General features: G+C 40.1%; 1 protein-coding gene across 3 annotated transcripts in view; it reads left to right on the top strand.

The window, feature by feature from the left end:
• The window catches only part of wdr3 (WD repeat domain 3), a 58,674-nt gene that overhangs the window by 32,256 nt on the left and 567 nt on the right, over positions 1–25,851 (top strand). For all 3 annotated transcript variants that reach the window (XM_072260352.1, XM_072260351.1, XM_072260353.1), the window contains exons 12-26: positions 1,174–1,267; positions 3,435–3,536; positions 4,751–4,836; positions 7,581–7,716; positions 12,061–12,117; positions 12,982–13,082; positions 14,005–14,116; positions 14,881–15,015; positions 18,246–18,296; positions 18,854–18,919; positions 19,023–19,115; positions 21,192–21,239; positions 22,224–22,267; positions 22,993–23,121; positions 23,856–23,949. In XM_072260352.1, coding sequence (XP_072116453.1) covers positions 1,174–1,267; positions 3,435–3,536; positions 4,751–4,836; positions 7,581–7,716; positions 12,061–12,117; positions 12,982–13,082; positions 14,005–14,116; positions 14,881–15,015; positions 18,246–18,296; positions 18,854–18,919; positions 19,023–19,115; positions 21,192–21,239; positions 22,224–22,267; positions 22,993–23,121; positions 23,856–23,949 — 1,348 coding nt within the window. The remainder of the gene's footprint in view (positions 1–1,173; positions 1,268–3,434; positions 3,537–4,750; positions 4,837–7,580; positions 7,717–12,060; positions 12,118–12,981; positions 13,083–14,004; positions 14,117–14,880; positions 15,016–18,245; positions 18,297–18,853; positions 18,920–19,022; positions 19,116–21,191; positions 21,240–22,223; positions 22,268–22,992; positions 23,122–23,855; positions 23,950–25,851) is intronic.

Genomic DNA, 25,851 nt, shown 5'->3' with positions numbered 1-25,851 from the left:
GTACAGGGACAAGTGTTGCATCTCCTACACTTCATTACAGGGGAATTTTGATCAGTTAGGAAAGTGGGCAGAGAAAGCTAATGGCTTTCAGTACAAATAAGTATGAACTGAAGCATTTTGGAAAGACAAACTAGCATAGCACTTACGCTGTGAATCATAGGACTCTGGGGAGTGTAATGGAACAGAGGGACCAAGGAGTACAAGTGCCTATCTCATTGAAAGCAGTGTCACAGGTAGGGTGGTGATAGGGGCATTTAGCACGCTAACCTTCGTCAATCAGGGTATTGAGTTTAAGATTTGGGATGCAGGATTTAAGCTGATGGTGTGGCTGTACTTAGAGTACTCTGTACAGTTTTGGTATCCCTATTATGGAAAAGATGTGGTTAAACTGGGAAGAGTGCAGAAAAGATTTACGAGGATGTTGAAGGGATTGGGGGCTTGAATTACAGGGAGAGGCTATCCAGGCTAGGTCATTATTCCCCGGAATGAGGAGCAACCATATAGAGATGCTTACAAGTAAAGTTTAGGATGGTGTTGAACACTGGTAGCACGGGCTAAGGCTTTTGAGGTGGCAGTGTTTGCCAAGCTTGGCGTTTAGCTTGCAGATGTTGGATCACTAGTCAGGGTGACATCTCAGTGTGCGGTTGTTGGTGTTCCTGTTTGGGAGTTCTTGTGTTTATAAGTGCCCCCATTCGCTTGCCGCTGTCCTGATTGGCTACCCCTTCAGTTTACGGTGTTATCTGAACCACCGTTCTGATACAGACACAAACTGGTGGTACAGAGGCACGTGCTACTGTTGATGATCTCGGTACACGAAGACCGGGAAGGACAGTACTTTAACTGGGACACCGCAGAGGTTCTGGCCCAGGCGAATGTGAAGCAGGCATGAGAGTTTTTAAAAGCGTGGTTCTCTTCTGATAACTCCATAAACAAACATGTCGAAATAGACTCCATCTGTGAACACCTATGAGCCAAGGAAATGCAAGCCAATATAATTCAAAGGTCAACTGAATTGGTAGCCAATCAATTTTGGTTACAGTATTGGTAAACTATTGATGCATACAAAATGCCTTATAAAGTATTTTCCACGTGCATGCTTGAAGCATTAAACCATTTTGTTAAACAGAAAATGTGTTGAACAGATCCTGACAGCCATGCTTTTGTAATCCTCAGGTCTAGTTTACAGTGTATCAGAACCATGGATTGTGAATACTCACTCTGTTCCCTATTTGTTCCTGGAGATAGACAAGTTATTTTGGGAACTAAGGTAAGAGATCTGCTGATCTACAACAGTTATTCAACATTTACAGTTTAATGTTTGTTGATTTGAATTGTTTTGATAAAATAATGATATCATTTCTCAGCAGTTGAGTACTGTAATTCCTGTTGTGGGGAATTGGAATAAACTGAAAACAGACTTTCTTTGCTATTAAAAAGCTCTTTACAATAATATACTCACCGTCTGTAGATCTCTGCATACATTGTGACAAAAGCTCCAAAAGTATCATGATCCAGCATTAAGCAGTGCACCTACCGAGATAATCATCAGATGATTCCATAACAAAATTCTTTAACAATGTAATTAACAATTACCTGGTGCTTATTGATTAAAACAAGCTTTTCTCTAATTACATTACCAAGATCACTTAACTGATTATTTTGCTATTTCCACCGTCTGACCTTTTAAACAGATCTCATCTTTTGTTTTGAAAAGGAATCTAATTTTTTTTTGTTGTTCATAACATCGAATAGTTTAAAAACTAAGAATCCGTTTAACATCTGATTTTCTGGTTCAAAAGCAAGCAAATCTTAACTTATTGAAAGTTTTCAGAAAAGAAAACTAATACCTGTTCTCAGAGGAAGAGAACGTGGTGAAGTCAAATTCTGTAATTTCACTTCAAGTTTTATCCAAATTAGGAACAATAGTAATCAAGTTCAAGTTTATTGCCATCTGACTGTGCAGATACAAGCAAATGAAACAATGTTCCTTCAGACCACGGTGCACCCACAAAAATATAACACAGCACAGCACATAAACCAAAATATCACCATAAATAAGTTAATAAAATATAATTCCATATCCATGCAGCACAGGTAAACGGTACAGTAAACAGCAGGCTGACCTACTGACAAGACCTCAGTGGTGGCAGGTTATTCATTAGTCTCACAGCTTGAGGGAAGACGATGTTACCCAGTCTGGCAGTGCTAATCCTGATGCTGTATAGCTCCTTTCCTGATGGTAGTGGGTCAAAGAGATTGTGGAATGGTTGGTGGGGATCCTCAACAATGCTTTGAGCTTTTTGTCAGCAATGTTTCTGGTAAATATCATGATTCGGGGGAAGGAAGACCCTGGTGATCCTCTCAGCAGTTTTTATCATCCTCTGTATGGGCTTCTGGTCTGATACCTTGCAGCCTCTGTACCACACAATGATGCAGCCAGACAGGACTCTGCTAATGGTTCTCCTGTACAAATGGGGGCAAGGAGCCTTGCACGCCTGTCTCCTCAGAAAGTGTAGATGCTGCTGTGTCTTTTTGACTAGTGAGGTGGTGTTGTGGGTCCAGGTTAGATTGCCCGTTTGTGCACACCAAGGAACTTTGTGCTCTTCACTCTCTCCACTGCAGAGCCATTGATGTGCAATGAAGAGTGGTTGATCTGTACCTCCCTGAAGTCCACAATCATCTCTTTTGCCTTGTCTATGTTGAGCCTGAGGTTGTTGTTCTTGCACCATTTGACAAGCCTCTCAACCTCCCCTCTGTGTGCCGTCTCATCATTGTTGCTGATGAGGGCAACCACTGTAGTGTCATCAGCGAACTCGATGATGCGATCGGAGCTGAAGCTGGCGGTGCAGTCGTGAGTCAGCAGCAAGCTGAGCACACTGCCCTGGGGGGCACCGGTGCTCAGCGTGATGGAGCTTGAGATGTTGCTGCCAACTCGGACTGACTGGGGTTGTTCTGTGAAGGAGTCCAAGATCCAGTTACAGAGCGGGCTGTTGAACCCCAGTGAGGACAGTTTACCTACTAGCCTCTATATTCTCATAAACTTAGCCATTTTTATTTATGGAAGGAATGTCAATTCATTTGATTTCCAAATTGGCCTTGAATGATTCCACTGAATTCTGTAGGAACTCATTATTCCAAAGCAATCTGTAACCGTGTCGGATTAGGAAAACTCAGATGTATGAAAGTAGGCATGTGGATCTGATCAATGTGGAAAGCATTTGAGAGTGAAACAATTTGGGTGTTCAATGTAAAATATAAACTTACTGCTCTTATACTAAATGTATTAACTATCAACAGATGTTCATATGTGGAAAGTATGAAAGCAGCTGATTGATAGTAGTTGATATAGGTTCAGCTTAGTATCAGCGTACAGCTGATTTAGATTACATATAAAGTGTTGTCACATTTTGTGTCATTGTTCTTGTTTTATATAGTTTGGAAAGCTACAGCTCTTTGATTTAGCTTCAGGAAATATGTTGGAGACATTTGATGCCCATGATGGAGCAGTGTGGTCTGTTTCACTGGCACCAGACCAGGTAATGTGTTCCGTACAATTTTAGGCCTATAGTTTGTTTCTAAAAATTGCTGTTGTGTTAACCTTATGTCTTTGTTATTCTTACCACAAAAGCTGTGAGTAAGCATGCAGACAGAATTTAACGAATGGTAACCATTTAGATATTAGCTAGTTGTGGAAAATTTTATAAAGGAATAATAAGTTCCTGCACTTATTTTGCATTCCTGCACATTAAATGCAGGAAATGTCTAAATTTATCTTAAGGAAACTTTAAAGTGTACATATAAATAATTTAATACATTCTCCTGGAAAGGAAAATCAAAATGTATCCACTACCTGAATAAATTAATTACATCTGTGGAAGATAGCTATGGCGCTGAAACCCACAATACTATGTGCCAGAATCCATTTCTCTTCATGTAGCATGAGCCTTAATCCATGGCCAGAGTCAAGTAACATGACACCTTTGACTCTGCTGATAAAACAAAAAAAAAGCAATGGATTAATTCCAAAAGTAGTGTTGGGGATTTTTTTTTGCAGAGTGGAAAGTTGTGTGGTCCACTGAGCCTATTCTGGTCCAAGAGTGTGATACCATTTGTCCAGCAGATACTAAGATACAGTAGGTGGACAAAGGGAATAGGCACAGGGGATCCTAGCTATCTGCAAGCTCTCTCCACTTCGCATATTATGCTGGTTGAGTTTTATAAAGGCAATCATTCTTTCATTATCACAGAACCAAACTCCTGGTGTTCACCACTTTGGGTGTGCTTACCCAACATAGACTGCAGCAGCTCAAGACTGCTGCCTTCTCAAAGACACTTGATAGGTAATAAAAATGAGGTGAAATTGATCTGGTCACTGCCCAAAACCTCCATTCTGCTACACCAGTGCCAGATGCAGAGGGTTGAGCTCATTGACACTATGGATCTGGGAGTCGGGCATTAAGCTGTAATGGATCACAATGACAGAACTCAGAAGTAGGCCATTGTTATGCCGTCCCAGAGTGTCCTGATAATCTCTTACAGAAGGCAAAGCTGGGGGTAGAACCTTATCTGTTGTCAAAGGCTAACCAGGAAATGTGAAATAGCATTCAATGAAGAAAGAAGAAACTGTCATTTTTTGGGTTAGACTGTCATTGAAATCTGAACTGAAAAGAAGTTATTGGGCATTGAACTGGCAATTCCCTCAGAATTATTTTATGAATGTTGATTATCATGTTTAAATTCCTCTTTCTAGCGTGGTTTTGTTTCTGGAAGTGCTGACAAGACAGTGAAATTTTGGGAATTTGAGTTGGTGAAGGATGAAGATTCCACACAGACAAGGTAAGCTATAAAAGGAAGAATAAATTAAGGTTTTGATTTAATGCACAAAGAATAGCTACCTGCTCTGCTCATCAAGGGGCCTGGTTACAGTTCCTTCTGAACATATTCAGTCCCCAACCCTTTGTTCACATAAATACAACCAGGAGTTTTGATCAATTTAACTGAGAATTTGTATTTGGGAATCACTTGCTCTGATTTTCACAGTAGAGCCCCCAAAAAAGGAAACTTGCAAAAGATGAAGAACTAAAAATTAAAAAACTGAGAAATCAGCAGTCATCCCTCTTTGCTTAGTTTGAACCATCTCTTGCAGCTATTACAGACAGTAGTCTTTTTGGATAAGTCTCTATTAGCTTTGCACAATTTGATGGAGCAACATTTGCCCATTTCTCCTTGCAAAATTGCTCAAGCTGTGCCAGGTTAGTTGGGGAGCGGCAGCAGACAGCAATCTAGAGGTCTTGCCAGAGAGGTTCGATCAGATTAATGTCAGAACTTTGATAGGGCCACTCAAGGACATCAATTTTCTTAATTTGAAACTGTTCCATGGTTCCTCTGGCAGTGTGCTTTGCGTTGGTGTCCTGCTGAAAGACAGACTTCCTCTCCAGTTTAAGCTTTCTGGCAGAGGCTAGCAGGTTTTTATCCAGGATCTCTCTGTATTGAGCAATATTCATGTTCCCATCAGGCCTGACTAGATCTCCAGTCCCTGCAACTGAAAAGCATCCCCATAGAATGAAGTGCATATAACATGGCTGATGTGAAGTATTAGATTTCTGCCACACATATCGCTTAGTGTTGACGCCAAAAAGTTGCACCTTAGTCTCATCCGACCACAAGAACTTCTTCCACATCTTTACAAAGTCTTTGGAAAAACATTATGAGCAAGGATATGCTTTTTTTCAGCCAGGGGTTCTTCAAAGTTCAAAGTAAGATTTATTATCATAGTACATACACATCACCATATATAACCCTGAGATTCCTTTACTATGGGTATTCTTAACAAATCTATAGAACAGTAACTGTAAACGGGATCAATGGACAACAAACTGTGAAAATGCAAATATAAATAAATAGCATGAAATAACAAGATAACGAGATCTCAAAAGTGGGAACATCAGAAGAAGAATGAGTGTAGTTACCCCTTTTGTTTAAGAGCCTGATGGTTGTGGGAGTGGTAACTGTTCTTGAACCTGGTGGGATGGGTCCTGAGGCACTTGTACCTTCTACCTGATAGCAGAAGCAGGAAAAGTGCATGGCCTGGGTGGTGAGGATCTTTGATGATTGATGCTGCTTTTCTACAGCAATGTTTCATGTAGATAGGCTCAATGGTTGGGAGGGTTTTACCTGTGATGTACTGGGCTGCATTCACTACTATAGGATTTTCTGCTCAAAGGCATTGGAGATCCCGTACTAGCACACTTTCCAACTATAGAAGTTTGCCAATGTTTCTGATGACATGTTAAACCTCTGCAGACCCCTGAGGAAACAGAGGCACAGTTATACTTTCTTTGCATAATATTTATATGATGGGTCCAGGACAGGTCCTCTGGGGTAGTGACATACAGGAATTTAAAGTCACTGACCCTCTCCACCTCTGGTTCGCCCATGATTGCTGACCCATGGACCTCTGGTTTCCCTCTCCTGAAGTTTACAGTCAGTTCCTTTGAGTGAGAGTTTGTTGTGACTGCACCACTCAGCCAAATTTTCAAATTGGGCATTTGCAAGTGGGAAGAAGTAGAGTGATATTTGGAAACTTGACTTTTTAAAGCGTCATTTAGCAAGCAAATCACATATGGATAGTCTGCAAAAGCTCCAGTGAGAAAATCCTTCATTACCTGCTACAGGCCTGCTGCATATTTTTCTGAGAGTGCATCAAACATAGCATCAAAAATTGTCTTAATGGGGTTGATCTGAAAGGGCTGTCCATATGCCACTTCAACTGTGCCTCTAATGTGTTCAAATTCGCAGTTCTTGAAAGCAAAGAATCAGAAATGCAGCTAAGAGCTGCTGGTCAATGAAAATCTCACTTGAATTGTGGCTTTGTAGATGAGTGTGAGGGATTTTCTGAAAAGATCACTGATTACAAGTGTCTTATGGCAAATGGCTGGTCAAAGCCATACTCTTATTAATACCCAGGGTAGATGTAGTAAATAAAGATGTAAATTGTTAAAGAAGGACTTACTTTCATATCAATCATTCCCAGTTCCTAAAAATGCATGACAAAGTGCTTTAGAGCTGATAAGTATTTATGTAGAATTCCCCATACTGGTCAAACAAGCAGCAGCTCCTTTGACATTATCCAAAGAGCTTTATGGGTGACTGAACGATTTATTTTGTTGAGAATGCCAATTGTAGTTCTTTTGGGCTTTGAGTTTCTTTTATGTGCTTCAGAGAGAACTGATGGAGCTGCAACTTGACACCTAGTCTGAGAGCTTCTGATAGTGCAGTCAGTATTCACTGAAAGCTAGGTGGCCTGCTCGTGCTCCTATTTCCTCATTGTTGGGCAACTTTGACGCCATTCCTGAATTGTTTTGGCAATTTTAATCTGTACTTCCTCGTTTTATTCTATAGATTACTTTGAAATGGTGTTACAAACTTGCTCTCTATCCCATTTGTTGTATCAAATATTTCCTTCCTGGTGATTTTTTTTAACTGAATGGTATGTTTCATCTAATGATGTGATACTTCAATTCTAATTACTTATGAGCTGGCTGATTTTGACCTCAAACCTCCTTTTATCACAACTACAGGCTGTCTTTGAATCACACCCGTACACTTCAGCTGGATGAAGATATACTATCTGTGTGCTACAGCCCTAATCAGAAGCTGCTGGCTGTGTCATTGCTTGATTGTACCGTTAAAGTATTCTACACGGACACACTCAAGGTAAAAGATTGATGAAAACTTGCACTTGCTGGTACATCGAGTGCCACAACTTCCAACTTCTGGGTTAAATTGGTCATCATACCAAATTGCAAATACATCATTGTTCCTTTGTTGTCAATGGGCTAAAATCCTGATCCTTTTACCCTGGTGCACCTGTAGTGAGGGTACCTGTACAAGTAGGGGAACTGCAGAATGTGAATCAGAATCGGGTTTAATATCACTGGTATATGCCGTGAAACTTGTTGTTTTGCAGTAGCAAAATTGGAATATGTAATATAAAAAGTAAATTACAATAAGAAATAAATATATATAAAAACAAACTAAATGAGTAGTACAAAAAAGAACAAAAAATAGTGAGGTAGTGTCCATGGGTCATTGTCCATTCAGAAATTCGATGGTGGAGAGGAAGAAGTTGTTCCCTAAAAATGTTGAGTGTCTTCAGGGTCCTGTACCTCCTCCTTGATGGTAGCAATGAGAAGAGGACATGCCCTTGGTGATGGTGGTCCTTAGTGATGGATGCTGCTTTTTTGAGGCATCGCCTTTTGAAGATGTCCTTGGTGCTGGGGAGGCTAGTGCCCATGATAGACTTCGCTGAGTTGGCAACTTTCTGCAGCTTTTTTCCATTCTAAACGGTGGTGCAACCAGTTAGAATGCACTTCACAGTACATTTGTAGAAATTTGTAAGAATTGTTGGGTTTCTCCCTTCCTGAAGTCCACGCTCAATTCCTTGGTCTTGCTGACGATGAGTACAAGGTGGTTGTTGTGACACCACTCAACCAGATGATGTATCTCACTCCTATACATTGCCTTCTGAAATTCTGCTAACAATAGTTGTGCCATCAGCAAATTTATAGATAGTGTTTGAGCTACACCTTGCCACACAGTCATGAGTGTGAGAGAGTAGCACAATGGGCTAAGCACACACTTGAGGTGCACCAGTGTTGATTGTCAGCGAGGAAGCGATGTTATTTCTGGTGTGCTCTAACTGTGGTCTCCTGAAGAGAAAGTAGAGGATTCAGTTGCAGAGGGAGCTTCAGAGGCCCAGGGTTTGGAGCTTGTTGATTAGAACTGAGGGGATGATGGTGTTGAATGCTGAGCTACGATCAGTACCCTGCAGCCTGACCGTAGCGTTGCTCTTGTCCAGGTGATTCAAGGCAGAGTGGAGAACCAATAAGATCGCCTCCACTGTAGACCGACAGTATTATGGTAATAGGCAAATTGCAGTGTGTCCAGGTCCCTGCTTAAGCAGGAGTTGATTCTGGCCACGACCAACCTCTCAAAGCACTTTATCACAGTAGGTGTGACTGCAATTGGCTGCTAGTGGTTGAGGCAGCCCACCCTGCTCTTTCTGGGTACCGGTATGACTGTTGCCCTTTTGAAGCAGGTGGGGACCTCTGACAGCAGCAATGAGAGATTGAAGATGTCCTTAAACACTCCCACCAGTTGGTTGGCACAGGCTTTCGGTGTCCTACCAGATATACATACCATCAGGGCCTGGCACTGTGCAGGGGTTCACACTCTTGAGAGGTGTAATGTCATCGGCCTCTGAGACAAAGATCACAGGGTCAGCTTATGCTTCAGGGATTCGCACAGGTGCAGGTTTATTCTCTCTTTCAAAGCGTGCTTAAAAGGTGTTGGGTTATTCTGGGAGTGATGCATCACAACCACTCATGATGTTTGGTTTCAGCTTGTAGGAAGTAATAGCCTGCAAACCCTACCAGAACTAATGTACATCTGATTCTGTCTCTAACCTCAACTGGAGTTTATTCTCTTTTTAAATAGCCTTCTGTAAGTCATACCTGGACTTCTTGTATAGCTCTGGATCATGGTCTTGAATAGCACAGGTCTTAGCTCTTAGCAAGCTACGAGTCTCCTGGTTCATCCACAGCTTTTGTTCTGGATATGTCCGGTATGTTCTTAAAGGCACACTTTCATCCACACAGGTGTTAATGAAGTCATTGACCTCTGTGGCATATTCATTCCAATCTGAAGTCGAGTCCCTGAATATTGTCCAGTCCACCGACTTGAAGCAGTCCTGTGAGCGTTTCTCCGCCTCCCTTGCCCATACCTTCTTGGTCCTCACCCCTGATGCTGAGGTCTTCAGTCTCTGCCTGTACGCAGCAAGTAGAAGTACAGCCAGGTGATCAGATCTTCCAGTTGTATGGTAAGCATTCTTGATGGTGGTATGACAGTGGTGAACTGTGTTGGCTCCTTTGGTTCACAGATGATACGCTGGTGGTAGTTGTTCAGAGACTTCTTTAAGTTGACCTTGTTTGAATACCTGGCAATGATAGGGAAGGCATCGGGGTGCTTTGTTTCATGATTGCTGATCATAAGACCATAAGACATAGGAGCAGAATTAGGCGATTTCGTCCATCGAGTCTACTCAGCCATTCAATCATGGCTGATCTTTTTTTCCCCCTCCTGATCATGGTGCTCAGTGGAACACTCCCTTGACATAAAATGGATGATGCTTGGCCGCTGGATGTTCCAGGTCTGGTGAGCAGGATTGAGACAGAACCACCATTTCTCTGCACTACAATGAGTTAATCATGAAGCATACTCCACCTTTAAAAGACTCAACTGTCCTGTCATTGCAGTGAATAGTGTAGCCCTCGAGCTGCAGCGCTGCATCCAAACTGGCAGGAGGGAGTTTCCGTGAAACAAAGTACACAGCAGTCCCTGATATCCATCTGGTATGGCAATCTTGCTTTGAGGTCTTCAGTTTTATTTTCCAGAGAATGTACATTCACTAGCAGGATAGTCAGGAGTGGGTGTCTAAGGGCTCTGCATTTCAATTACATCTGCAGATCGGCCCACTTTTTCTTAAAGGCGAAGTACATCTAGGGTCTGCCGGTTCTGAGGATTGATAGATTTTTTTAAACGTCTTAAAATAGTGTTGCTTATATGGCTGTGACTGGTTTTCAGCTGTTGTAGTCCTAAACCAAAATATTTGATGATTCCCATCGGATCTGCATGCAGAGTCACCACTTATTAATGCCATCATTCCAGTTGAAGGAGGCAGTTCACCACCACCATTTCAAGTGCAATTGTGGTTGGCCAATAAATGTTGGCACCAATGGAGATGCCCACATCCTCCAAACAAATGTATTATGAAGATTACAGTCTGTTCTGGCTTGATACTGCAGCAACAGAATAGAAGATTCCAGAGGAGAGAGCATCCTATCACTTCAAACTAATTTTGGGCTTTGAAACTCATCTAGAAGTTTAGTGTCTGTGCAAAGCCGTTGATCACTTGGCACCAATGCTGGCTTATAATGTAGATGTACTCTATATAAATCTTTGTATTATGCGCACTTTAGAGAAGGTCTTAATTTCTTCAAAACTCCCAAGAATGAGTGATCATTAATGCTGTGGTTGTCGGAAAATTAGATTGTGCAGCTACCTAGTGTAGGTAAGGTAAACAGTGGCATGACATAGGAAGGTAAATGGACGGTACGAGTATGTTGATTTCATGGTGGACGAGAAATCATTGAATTACAGTCGGCCCTCCGTATCCGCGGGTTCCGCATCCGCGGATTCAACCAACCGCAGATCAAAAATATTCGGGAAAAAAAGTTCCAGAAAGTTCCAAAAAGCAAAACTTGAATTTGCTGCGCGCCGAGCACTATGCTGAATCCACGCAAATGAAATGATGTGTAGGCATACCCTGCTGTAGCCTCCTGCCATTTCACAGATCCTCAGTCTCTCTCCAGCACTCGTTGTTTGAGCATTGTTTGCCTCACGTCTTGTTTGTTCGCTACTTGTGCTGTGAGTGAGGGGAAGGAGTTTAAGGCTAGTAAGGATGGTTGGCTAGCTATGTAAAGCGCTACAGCCTCAAGAACTTAAAGATCACAGGAGAATCGGCATCGGCTACGATGGTTGCGTCTGTACTGAACATCTACAGACTATTTTTTCTTGTCATTATTCCCTAAACAATACAGTATAACAAGTATTTACATAGCATTTACATTGTATTAGGTATTATAAGTAATCTAGAGATGATTTAAAGTACACGGGAGGATGTGTGTAGATTATATGTAAATACTACGCCATTTTATATAAGGGACTTGAGCATCCGCGAATATTGGTATCCGTAGGGGGTCCTGGAACCAATCCCCCGCGGATACTGAGGGACGACTGTACTTTGCATATAACTAGAGGTGTTGCATAAACCAGCAGTCTTGGAACATGCTTCCTTGATACAAAAGATCTTAAACGTAGCTAACAATAGCCCCTTTGAATTAACATCTTTAATATTGCAAGTAGAAATAAAATCGTAATTAATAAGATCAGAAAGGGAAAAATGTCAGTTTCTATGTTTCTTTGTGTTTATTCCTTCAGTTTTTCCTCTCTCTTTATGGACACAAGCTACCTGTGCTTTGTATGGATATCTCTCACGTAAGTGTGTTCTCCATTGCTTGTTTCTATTCAGTATTAGTGTGTGTTGTGGAATAAAAGGAGAGCAAATTGATATAAAATATCGGGATAGTTTTTTTCTGTTGGTTACCTCTAACTAAACAAATGAGATTTCTCATAAAGTAAAAGTAAAATAGGCTTAGTTGTAATTGACCAATGATTCATCTCCATTTACCTATCGTCTACTAATATTAGACAAATCTGGAGATTTTTGTGCCCCCAGCCTGCATTCTAACCCATCAGATTTTCTACTGTGAATTTGAAAGTCGTTGCTATCCAATTATTTGCAAGATTGGAGAGTATAATTGACATCATGCCCATGATGTGCTTTCTAACTAACACTTTTATTTTAAAAGAAGTATCTTCTTTATGTAGGGTTTTCTATTCCTGTAAGACCAATGTGTTTTCTTCAAGTTAAGCAACCTCCCACTCCATTTTGCATAATACCAATGAGTATATGTTCGGCAGTGAGGAGAGCACTCTGAATGTTGGATTGGACAGTGAAATGAGGCGAACTTTGCAGTAGGTGGCGCAGATTAGAGTGAGTGAGCAGGTGAAGAATGGTGAAAGATGGACTGAGCAGACGATAAACAATGGATGGCATAGATCGAAGCAGTGAACAGTGGATTGGCATGTAATAAACGGAGCTGCTTAGAATAAAGAACAATCTAATGAAATAGGATAGCACACAGTGATGAGTCATGTGTGGTCTGTTTGGAACAAAGGGGTTGTAGTTGTTTAACTTAATGCTTTGTGAGGATTGGTAAGGTACCTCCAATGAGCATTTTCTATTTATATATCCTTCCTTATTTTATTTATGTATCGTTCTTCATTTATAATTTCTAGGATAGCTCTCTAATAGCAACTGGTTCAGCTGACAGGAACGTGAAGATTTGGGGACTGGAATTTGGTGACTGCCACAGGTCACTGTTTGCTCATGATGACAGGTAGGGATAGTTTCACAATAAAGAGGAGTGCATTATTCCTGATTTATGTCTTTATCAAGATTACAGGAGGAGCAGTCACCTGAGGCTTCAGTCGGTCATTGCTTCAACACAAAGAATGGTTTTAGTAATGATAGCCATTGTTGTTGTATTAAACTGTGCTGGGAAATTGCACACAAGGGTCTCTCTGAACTGGTATATAAAGGCAGCAATAACTAAATGATAGTTTACAGCATTAGACACAATTGTAGCAATGGGCAAGGGTCTGCACTGCTCATATGAATGAATATACTTTGCATGCTGTTTGGGTATTATGAATGGTAATACACAGTTTATTTACAGTAAGGGAACTGTTATGTTGATTTTTGAAATCTGAGCTTAGACATACATTTATTAGGTATCACTTCGGGCTAGCCTTCATGAGTTATGCCATTCCATTTTTGCTTTGTACGTTGGAATGAGGATGAGAAGTTGGAATTGACGTTTAGAAAAATAAGTGCTTTAAGATTTAAAAAATTGAAGCAATTTTTAAAAGAATATCTTTTAAATTTATGAGTACTGACAAATGTATAATAAAAGGCACCTAAATAAACACTTAGAGTAAAAATAAGAATCTGAATTGAAAGTATTCAATAAAAATATAAAGATTACAAGAGATTGGAGCAGGAATGGTTGGAGAGGAAGATAATAAAAACGTTTAAAAATAAAGCACCATGCAGATTTAAAAAGGGAAATTTCACACGGTGCTTTTCAGAATCATGTATTTTTGTGGAGAGATAAATCAACTGCATGTGATAATTATTTGTTGTGCAGTCAACTTCCAGCAATTTTAGGGTTACACAACAAAAAATGGTAAATTCTATATAACTGAAGAAAAGATTAAGTACTTAGAAAAGCCATTTTTTTCCTCACTATTTCCCTGCAGTGTAATGTCCTTGAAGTTTGTAGCAAAAACTCATCTCTTCTTCACTGCTGGGAAAGACAGGAAAATCAAACAGTGGGATGCCGACAAATTTGAGCATATTCAAACTCTGGAAGTAAGTATAACTTCAGTGGAAGTTGCATTACCTAGTTAAACATTCAAGATGTTCCTCAAGGAGTTAATTGGCTGCTTTTGAATTTATAATTATTGTTTATTGTAATAATTACAAAAACTCGATGCTCTGACTACAACATGGAAATGAATTCTTGCATTGAGTTTGTACTCAGTATTGATTAGTAGCAGTAGCAAAATTGTTGCTCTGGACTAAGACAAATGATGATGAGAAGTGGAAGTAAATGACTCACGTGAGCACTTAAATCTAATTCACCACTCAATAAAATAATCACTAAACATCTGTCTCAGATCCACTTTGTCACCCAATCTCCATAAATATCTATTGATTTTAGCTTTGAATGTATTCATGACTCACTTCCACAGCACTCTGAGTAAAGGTATTTTAAAGCCTCACAGATCTTTGCACAGTACTGTATTTGTCAATGTGGAGCGGAAGCGGGTTTGTAAATCTGGTTTGAAGCAAAAGGTGTTGGGAATGTTGAGCATGGATCACCACGGGCAGATAGAACACTTGAGTTTTGATTTGGCTGCTTTATAAATGATTAATTAAGTCTAAAACAGCATCATGATTGGAATTATAGACTAGTATTCCACAGGAACTAGTTTCTCTGTTGCACAGACAACCTGTTCTTTAAATGTTCCTGTTCCTGGTAGCTGCTGATGAAATGTGGCCACTTCCAGTTTCACTATAGATCAGTAAGCCTCGTTGATCCAATATGATTGTTTGTTTTTCGTTCTGTAAAGGGACATCACGGGGAGGTCTGGTGTCTGGCCATCAGCCCAAATGGAGATCACATAGTTTCGTCCTCTCACGATAAATCTCTACGACTGTGGGACCGAACGAGAGAACCAATTATTCTGGAGGAAGAGAGAGAAATGGTGATGTGTCATTCTCTGTTGTTCAAGGGGAAATAAGTTATATTGATTTAGATGAAATAGGCCTGATTGTTTGGCGATCTGGCTCAGCCGTTACTGCAGAACATGAGCTAGGATCTGGACTGCAAGCATAGAGCTGAGGGCGCAGTGTGCAAACTGGGCAGAGTGAGGTCATGGTAGAGCACAATAGCATGGCACAGTGTTCTCCACCAACAAACTCTGTCTATTTGCTGACAGCTGTTGCTCTTGAGGAACTGTGCTGAGGCCACTCAGGTTTTATAAATTTCTTTGAAAATCATAGTTAAACTTTAGTAAAAATAATTCCCCAACTTGCAGGAGGGAGCATTGTCAACTAAGATTTGACATTGAACAAATATCACAACAAGTAAACACGAGAATATCTGCAGATGCTGGAATTCCAAGGGAACACATACAAATTTTGGAGGAACTCAGCAGGTCCAGCATTATCTATGGAAATGAATAAGCAGTCGACGGTTCGGGCTGAGACTCTTCTTCAGAACTGAGAAGGAAGGGGGAGGATGTCAGAATAAAAGGTGGGGCTAAAAGGTGAGAGGTGCAGCCAGGTGGGAGGGAAGATAAGGGGCTGGGGATGAAGGAATCTGATAGGAGAGAAGCGTGGACTGTAGGAGAAAGGGAAGGAGCAGGAGACCCAGGAGGGACGTGATAGGCAGGTGAGGAGAGTAAGAGGCCAGAATGGGATATAGGAGAAGAGGGGAGGGAAATCTTTTATACCAGAAGGAGATATCAATATTCATGCCATCAGGTTGGTGGCTACCCAGATGGAATATAGATGTTGCTCCTCCAGCCAAGGGTGGCCTCATCTTGGCACAAAAGTAGGCCATGGACCGACATGTTGCAACAGGAATGAGAATTGAAATTAAAGTGTTTGGTCAACGGGAAGTTCTGCTTTTGGCGAATGGAGCGGAGGTCTGGATGAAGCAGTCCCCAATTTACGATGGGTTGCACTAAAGTAGAGGAGGCTGCAGGAGCACTGGACACGAGTGAGTTACAATGACTAAAATTTTATCAGAGTGGGATTTAAAGAGCAAGGTTGGTAGAGACGCTTAGGGATTTAAGGAGAGAATTCCAGAGCTTAGATGGTTGCATATCATGATATGATGATTAGAAGGACAGAAATATTGGAGAACTGGCATTACAAAGATGATGGAGAAGTAAAATGTTGGAGGAATTGAAAAATATGGTGAGGAGTTAATTTGTATCATTAACACAGATGGGAGTTGAATGAGATATGGTGCAAGTTTGAATGAATCTGTAATAGAGCAGAATAACTTGGGTGCAAAGTAAATGCTCAGAAAAGCACTAGAGTAGTTAGGCATGACAAAAACTGGGATAGGTGAGAATTTCAGCATCAGATGTACTGGGATAGAGCACAGGGAAGGAGTGTAAGGAAGATGGAAGCAGGTGGCCTTGTTGATAGGGAGAGAGATCAGAAATTTATCTAAAGATGAAGTATAATGCAGAGTTTATGAATGATCTTGCTTCATTACAAACAGTGGATAAGGAGAAGAATACACTTAAGGTTAGCCTAGATCTGTGTAGCATTTAGATGGAGGAAATTCCTGTTTATCTAGCACTGAATTTTGGACAAGCAGTGTGTTTGATTCAATGATTTTTCAGAATCATGTATCAGTAGCAGTGCAGCTGTTTGTTGCCGATCTTTAACTGCCCTTGAGAAGACTCTACAGAAATGCTGAGGACACCCTTGCTGCCTTTAACTTCGAAGGTCCATCTGAAATTATCCACTACCCCTGATTTGTTGGGGTGAGAGAAATAATATTGAGGTAGAGATGGATGTTCTCAACATGTATAGTATGCGGAACCCATTTTAACAATGTTGCTCAGGACAAACAGGTTGTTGAGAAATAGGTGGAAACCAAGAGTACGTTACTGAGGACTCGGGCAGGAACTCTTCCAGCATTTGGTATGTTGCTCCAGGTTCTAGCATCTGCAGTCTGTGAGTCTCCAGATAGAAACGGTATCAATCTAGACAAATTAAAACATTTTTCGATTGGCTTCAAGAACCCATAGTGTTTGCTCAACTTTCGTAAAAAGTTAAATTATGCACAATTTATATAATGGGCTCAGTGCTTTCAGCTGTTACCAGCATTACCAATGTTGTAATGATGGAAAGATCTTTAAGTATCTGGATTGAGGGGGAATATGTTTTGTACTTTCCTTCCATTTATTCCCAACCCATTGAAGATGTTTTTCTCGGTCAACTTGGCTTTTTTTTTTCCGGTAATGTTTGGGCTCATGTTTTGGACAAAAAGCAGAGAAATGGGCTGCAAAATCTTGTCAAAATAAATAGAAGAAATATAGTCAATCTTGTAGGGACATTGGAGGAATCTATATCTTTAAATTAAATCTTTACTGAACAAGAACTATTTTAAAAACAGATCATTCATGATTTCTCTGCTAGCATTTCAAGTTTAATTTTCATTCAACTATACACAAATATGCATGCATACAGCCAAACAACACAGTGTGAGCCCAGGATCAAGATGTAAAACACATTGCCTATGATCATACACAGCACAAGGCACATATAGCACATAAAAGACTGCAGTGAAATACAGTCACACAAAAAAAATATTGTTCAAATTCATGAGTTCATGAATGTTGCAGCAGTCTGCAGTTGAACACAATACATCTTGCAGAGATGCTTGTGGCTGTCCTGGGCGGCTGCAGACAGGCGACATTACAGCTTGAGGCCTGGTCCTCACTATGATTAAAGCCATGCAGCTCCCCCGCCGTCCACCAATAAACCAGTGAATCGGACATGCAGCATTCCACATTAACAATGTCCAGCAGGGTCTTGCAATCACAAAACGACTAAGACGATCACTTGCTGTTAGATTGCACACCTCCTTTGCGCACTGACTCCTCCAATGCCTCTCTGTCACAGGCAGCTGCGCGATCTTCACCAAGTCCAGCTCCTTCAATTTCTCTGCCAATGAAGAAATTGCTGATGAGTAGACTTAATGCCCAGCTGAGTGTTGCGATCGTAAAAAATACATTAAACAAAGGCAATAATACCTTTGGTTGGCCCTGTAGAAGCCGCTGTGTCCAAACGCACCGGCATCTTACTGGAAGCATTTAGAAGGATTGAACTGACAGTTGTGTATAGAAGTGGATGTCGTTATATTTCTGAATTGTTTGCATTTTGCAAATTAATTGTTAATTTCCCACAGCAAAGAGAAGCAGAATTTGAAGAAAGTGTGGGAAAAGGAGATGAACCAGTGGTGAGTTTTTCACTGATCCAGTATATCTTAATGCACTATTTATAATTGTCCCTTGGGAATCGGTCAATTGCATTGTCAGGCTACAAATGATAAACTGAGCTTCTCTCATCTGCAGAGTATAAAAAAAATCCATCTCTTTGTCTCCTGCTTCTAATCTGTTTTCATGCGACATCATGGGTGGTCAATCAGGACTTAGTTTTGTAGCACTATTTCTAAATGGGAAATTTTGGTTCTTTATATATTCCACTGAAGCTTATTAACCCTCTTGACATGAATACAGAAGAGCTTTAGTGGATGTCCAGGTTTCTCTCAATATTTGATCCTTGAAAATAGCTGCCTGAACTATATAACTATTGAGATGGTGTTAGGTGTTGAATAGAAATCCTTCTGTAATATTGTGCATGTTAAGTAGGATTATTGATCAGAAGTACTAGATTAAAATCTTTCTCCTTCTGAATTCCTGCTATTTATAATATTTCCAGTCCATTATCAATAGGCCTGGCTGTGAAGTTTGTATACAGTTGTCATGAAAATGACGATGGAGTTTTGTTTTATAGATTCCTGGAGAGAAAGAAGGGGAAGCAGGGTTAGCTGGGAAGAAGACTATAGAAACTGTTAAAGCTGTAAGTACATCAAACTAAATAATATTTTCTAAAGTTTATAGAATAGATTAGTACATGATCTCTGAGAGCCCCAGTGAATTCATTTGTTGCATGTTCTTGGCAGGCTGAGCGGATCATGGAAGCAATTGAACTTTATAGGGAAGAGACCAGGAAACTGGAGGAACACAGAAGAGCCTGTATAGTGGCAGGCAAAGAGGTTAGGTTTTTCCATATTTTTTTCAAAGCTCCTTATTAATGTGCTATTCTATAGCCAGCGAGGCCAACTATGTGACAAGTCAATACAAATGCAGAACAACAAATTTTAGATTTGTACATGTTGTCAACTAGTCACATCTCAAAACACTTGTTCTTCCTATTATCATGTGATGATTTTACAGGATTAAGTCAGCTTTCAATCTCAACCTTAATTTTAAAATTAGTTTAAAAGATCTTGTTTCTAATTGTGTGTAAGTTAGTGAAGTAAATAATTAAAGTAATTTTTCAAAGTAACTTTTCATCCCCTTTGAATTCTAAATTTTTGGCTGTCATTTACCATGAAATCAATGGAATTCGAGGTGGAGAGATTTGAGGGATTCAGCCAAAATTGATCCTGGAAGTTTGGGCAAGGTCCAGTTTCAATAACTGAATGCCATCTATTCCAATCGGAACTCCTTCTCTTAACAATAAGCCCCCAAGAGGCAGCACCAAAACTGTTTCCACAGTACCATCCAAATCCAGTGGCAAGGTAGCCAGACCTATACTAGTATCTTCTCCTAGGCCAATACTCTCATCGTTAAAACCCTAATTAGAATCCAATGACTGCATTCTTTTGCTTGGTTGAAGCAAGCTGCAGGCAGCTGTAAAATTAGTCAGCTCCGTCACGGACACTAGCCTCCACAGTATCCAGGACATCTTCAAGGAGCGATGCCTCAAGAAGGTAGCGCCCATCATTAAGGACCCCCACCACCTAGGATATGCCCTCTTCTCTTTGCTCCCATCAGGAGGGAGCTACAGAAGCCTGAAGGTACGCACTCAGTGACTCAGGAACAGCTTCTACTCCCCTGTCGTCTGATTTCTGAATGGACATTGAGCCCATGAGCACTACCTCGCTACTTTTTTATTCTATTTTTGCACTACTTATTTAATTCAGCTATTTAAAAATATATATACTTAATGTAATTCAAGATTACTTTCTATTATTATGTATTGCATTGAACTGCTGCTGCAAAGGTAACAAATTTCATGACATATGCCAGTGATATCAAACCTGATTTTGATTCCAATCTCCCAAAATACACATGATATACCTAGCTTTGTTATAGCCAGGTAATCCCCTCCAGGTTACACACTCTCCAGTTCTGCAAAGTGTCTCCTGCCACATTTTTGGCAGAATCTGCAACTACTGTATTTGTCTCATTATTCACCTCAGAATCCCTAGAACTGGAGTGGAAGCGAGTCACCCTTAAGCTAACAAAAGGAACCATATCCGCATATCATTGGCCTCTTAGTTTGTTTCAAAGCATTGATCGACAGTGCCAGCAGAGTAAGATAAAGGATCAGTCAGAATTTGCCATTGCCTTCCAAGTGTCTGCTTACAAAGATCCAGTGATCACAGCAAAATAACTCTCCTTCTCTGACATCCACGATCAAGCGTCAGTGCGGAGCTGTTCCTAGTGTACAGCAGCTGTGATGTCAACAAGTAAGCTGAGCAGCCATTCACATTAAAGAAGGATTGTGCAGCTGAGCAAGAAACTCTAATATAACATGTTCTATTTTAATTCATTTAAAAACCTTTATCTTGAAATGTGCTGGTGAGTCACAATACAATCAGTGGTTTTAATGCTATTGCTTTGGCTCAGCAATAATTAGGCCTTAGTGTCGCTTTGAAAAATAACTTGTACTTTGCAACAAAGGATCTGAATTTCAGGGTATTTTGTCATGGGGTTTATTTGTAAGTAGCTTGTACTTAAGTTCAGCTGTTTTCTTTTTACTTTCCTGTAGAATTGAACAAGATTACTGAGAGTAACTGAGAATTCTGCTTTAAAGTGAGCTGATATCCGTATCGCACAACAATTAGTGTGAACAACACTAGTTTCATGTCATTGCCCAAAATAATAATGCAGAGATCCTTCATCAGAATTTTGACAGAATTTGACAGAATAATCCCTTTTCATGTTGTGTAAATAACAATGTAATAACTCCAGCCTAGCAATCTTGCATGTCTCATTTTCACATCAGTGTTGACTGTGTTCGTGTTGTGGAAGGTAACTTGCATTGTCTTTATTCACCTCAGCTTCCACTACCTACCAACCCTATACTGGCTGCATTTGGAAATATTTCTGTGAGTAGTTAATCCTCCCCAGTACTTTTATTATTCTTGTTATTATGAAATATTCTATTTGACAGTTTACCGGTTAGATTTGAGTTACGTTGTAGACTGTGTTTTCATGCAGGATCGAGAAATAGTCAGTAAAAGGCACTGTGATTATTGGGCTGACAGGCACCTTTAGGAAGGCCGATGTTTGAGGGAATGGAGGGTAAAGGATTATTAATGGAAACATGCTCTGTGACTTTTGCTGTGCCTTAGTTAGAGTCAAGAGCCTGATGTATGACAGAGAGCATGAACTAGCATGCTGAAGATATTTCTTCCTTTAAGATTTTTAGGATGCTGCAGAGTGAATACACATTTGAACCATGAGACCCCTTAACTATGAGATCTCCAAAGTGGGAACTAATATGCAGTAGTCCATCCAGCAGTCAAATTGGAAAAGTGAGGGAAATGTCATCAAATGTGATGTTCCATTTGAATGACCATAGTTTGTGTCATTTGGATCAATCTGGGGTAAAGTGTTGGCAAGGGGTGAAGTGAGATATACTCCACTCCTTGCCAACACTGAGTCTAGCCTGTCTCGATTTGTGACATACCAGTAGCAGGTAGCGCGGTGTTCTCTGAAGAGAGGTGAAATTGTGAATGTCTTGAACTTATTTAAACTCACATAATTAATTCATCTTTATATTTTCTTTTGAAAGTACTACATTGTTTTAGTTACAAATGATTAAAATTTATTCCTCATTTAATATAATGCTATTCTTATGAAAAAAGCTAACTAATTGATTTTGAGTGCAGTACTAGTTTAAGATTTGCTTTAAGATAGTACTAATAAAGGCATGAAAGAAATTTTCCGGTTCCAAACTATTTTGTTATTTGTTTACCTGTGCTAATGGAAATTTTTTGATGCATTTATGTTTTTAACTTGCAGTATGTTTAATAATTTAGTATCTTTCTTTATCTTGTTACATATGTTAATCTTTACATTTTTGTTAGCCTTCACGTTATGTCTTGGACGTTATTCGAAAAGTCAAGTCAAGGTGAGTGACAATTTAACACCTTTATTCGTGTCAAACTCATTGCAGATTTTACTTCCGTGTTCTAGTCCCATATCAACAATTTCAGCACATAATCTTCAGTGTCACTCTAGGACAGTGATAAAGGAACAGCAGTTTAAAATATAGATTTTATTTTGTAGTGTAATTTTCCTAATTAATGCATTGAGTTGTTCATTAACTGTGAGGTGCAGGTGCCGCAGGTAAGCTAAGCTTTCATTGCCTGTCCCAAAATGCTGTTGATCTAGGTGGCTTACTTAGCCATTTCAGAGAGTCATGGAAAGAGAAAAGGGACTGCAGATGCTGGAACCTGGAGCAAAAACAGAGTGCTGGAAAATCTTAGTGATTCAAACAGGATCTGTGCTGGCAAAAGGTATAGGTCAACTTTTCAGGTCGAGACCATGCAGCAGGAATGAGGGTTGATCTGGACTATTACTTCAGATATTGAAATTGTTGTAAACTATCATAAGAAATGTGCCACTGAATCCCTAAGTTAAGCATTCTGGTATCATAACATTTTGCCTGTGGGACAAAATTTGAAGTTAGTGGAAAAGAATAATAATGAAAAATCTGATTTTAATGTTTATAAATATTCATCAGTCTTGAAACATTAAAAAAAATGTAGAAAAACAAATCTAAAGTTATGAGCACTTTCAATTTGAATTGTGCTTACCATTTGATCATTTATATTTACCTTGGCTTTTTTCTAGTGAACTGGAGGAATCATTGCTTGTGCTGCCATTTTCCTACAGCCCTGATCTGCTAACTCTATTTAATGAGTACATTCAACATTCTTCAGAGGTCGAACTCATTTGCCGATGCCTTTTCTTTCTTCTTAAGTAAGTACTTAGACTAAAATATTTTGATTCTTCTTTACCTTCCACACAAAATATGTTCCCTTTTGTTCTTTTGCAAAGAAAAGGAAATGAATTTGCATAAATTGTTGTTTTTGTGGATTGTCTTTCAATGAGTAGGCGTGGTTGCAGTTACAATTTTCTTCCTCATGGCTATTGCATATGCTTTGTTCAGTCCAATTCTTCTGTGCTCTGAGCAATTTCAGAAAAAATCACGCATAGCAGGAATACACATAACCAATAAAGATACTCTTGTTTGTGGAACTAGAGCTGGATTTAGTGAATATCAATGATGTGAAAATTTTGTCTCTAATGTCTGTACGTTCTGACCAATCACAGCCCAAAGCTGATTGTGTGAAACTTAACCAGAACATTTGAATAATTTGCTGTTGTGGTCAAAGAGGGGTGCATGAATGAGTGATATACATGTTGAAAAGTTATTACTGGTCTGTATTGTTACTGTTAGGCCAAGGTTAAAGAACTGTTAGGTTAGGCTGCAGTGGCATACTTCAGCAGTTGTCCACAATTCCCCACAGGAAATTCAGAATCTCAACCATGCCATTGAGGAGAAGCTGAAAGTGGGGCCTTTGTTGTTTTCCAGAAGTAAAGGAGGGTTGAGTGTTCTTGAGTTTCTGCAATATTTGGGATCAAGCTGATTGCTTATTCTGGTACAAGATTATAAAACTAACTAATGGCTTATGTAATATTTTTCCCATCAGAATTCATTTTGGACAGATCACAAGTAATCAGATGCTTCTTACAGTTATTGACAGTTTGAGAAAAAACACAATAGGAAAGATCAATGAAATGAAGGTATGGACACAGTTCTTTCATAACAAACCAATAGATCATAGGCGTAAACAGAGACAAGATTAGAGTAACAGACTATCATCTGATGCGTTGAGCAGGAAATAAAATCTAAAATACCTATAATACCTCTAAAATACATTAACACTAAAACCAAGAGTGTATATAAAACATTAAAACTGTTGCAACAAACAATTGTTAACAACAGATTCTCCCACCACCCCACTAGGAATAGGGTTCCCCTTGTCCTTACCTACCACCCCACCACCCTCCGGGTCCAACATATTATTCTCCGTAACTTCTGCCACCTCCAATGGGATCCCACCACTAAGCACATCTTTCCCTCCCCCCGCTCTGCTTTCCACAGGGATTGCTCCCTACGTGACTCCCTTGTCCATTTGTCCCCCCCATCCCTCCCCACCAATCTCCCTCCTGGCACTTATCCGTGTAAGCGGAACAAGTGCTACACATGCCCTTACACTTCCTCCCTTACCACCATTCAGGGCCCCAGACAGTCCTTCCAGGTGAGGTGACACTTCACCTGTGAGTCAGCTGGGGTGATATACTGCGTCCGGTGCTCCCGATGTGGCCTTCTATACACTGGCGAGTCCCGACGCAGAGTGGGAGATCGTTTTGCTGAACACCTATGCTCTGACCGCCAGAGAAAGCAGGATCTCCCAGTGGCCACCCATTTTAATTCCACATCCCATTCCCATTCTGATATGTCTATCCACGGCCTCCTCTACTGTAAAGATGAAGCCACACTCAAGTTGGAGGAACAACACCTTATATTCCATCTGGGTAGCCTCCAACCTGATGGCATGAACATTGACTTCTCAAACTTCCATTAATGCCCCTCCTCCCCCTCGTACCCCATCCGTTATTTATTTATATACACATATTCTTTTTCTCTCTCTCCTTTTTCTCCCTCTGTCCTTCTCTCTATACCCCTTGCCCATCCTCTGGGTTTCCTCCCCTCCCCCTTTTCTTTCTCCCTAGGCCTCCTGTCCCATGATCCTGTCATATCCCTTTTGCCAATCAACTGTCCAGCTCTTGGCTCCATCCCTCCCCCTCCTGTCTTCTCCTATCATTTTGGATCTCCCCCTCCCCCTGCCACTTTCAAATCTCTTACTAGCTCTTCTTTCAGTTAGTCCTGACGAAGGGTCTCGGCCCGAAACGTCGACTGTACCTCTTCCTAGAGATGCTGCCTGGCCTGCTGCGTTCACCAGCAACTTTGATGTGTGTTACTAACAATAGATAACCATTTCCGAATGAATATACTAACTACATTCAGGAACAAAATTATTAAGGGATGGTTTGTCAAGAAGTTTTTTTCAATTAGACTGTATTTAGGAGTCATACAGAACATATTGTAATGCAGTTGAGTTTCATCAGCATTTTCTATTCATAAGCAACAGTGAGTAGTTGGTTACTTTAGAGAATATCGCGTATGCATTCCGGTAAGATTTTGTTTCACTTAGTAATTATGCCCGACTCGAAGTTATTTCAGAGAAGTAATCTTACTTCATTTAGAATGTGTTAGAAATAAATTATACATTTTGCACAAAGCTGATTTAAAAGCTTTTATTTATCAAATTGTGTAGAAATGCATGGAATAATTGTAATCACTGTTTTAAAAAACAAAATTAGTGCTGGAAATACTCAGCTGGTAATGCAACATGTTTTGAGAAAAGCACTTAATGCGAACATTCATTTTTGTTGAACAAATTTAACGACCCTTTAAATCTGAGCAAGGCAAAAACTAAATGGAAGAACCGTAATTGTAAAAATAGGTAACACAGGGAGTAGACCTAACAGCTGCTAAAAATATCAGATCCTTCAATTAAGCTATCCAAACCTTACCATGGCCATATGAAAAACTGATTCTTTCATCGGTAAGTAATGTGC

This window comes from Mobula birostris, chromosome 6, assembly GCF_030028105.1.
Source record: "Mobula birostris isolate sMobBir1 chromosome 6, sMobBir1.hap1, whole genome shotgun sequence".
Lineage (NCBI taxonomy): Eukaryota > Metazoa > Chordata > Chondrichthyes > Myliobatiformes > Myliobatidae > Mobula > Mobula birostris.
This window is presented reverse-complemented; position numbering and strand designations above follow the sequence as displayed.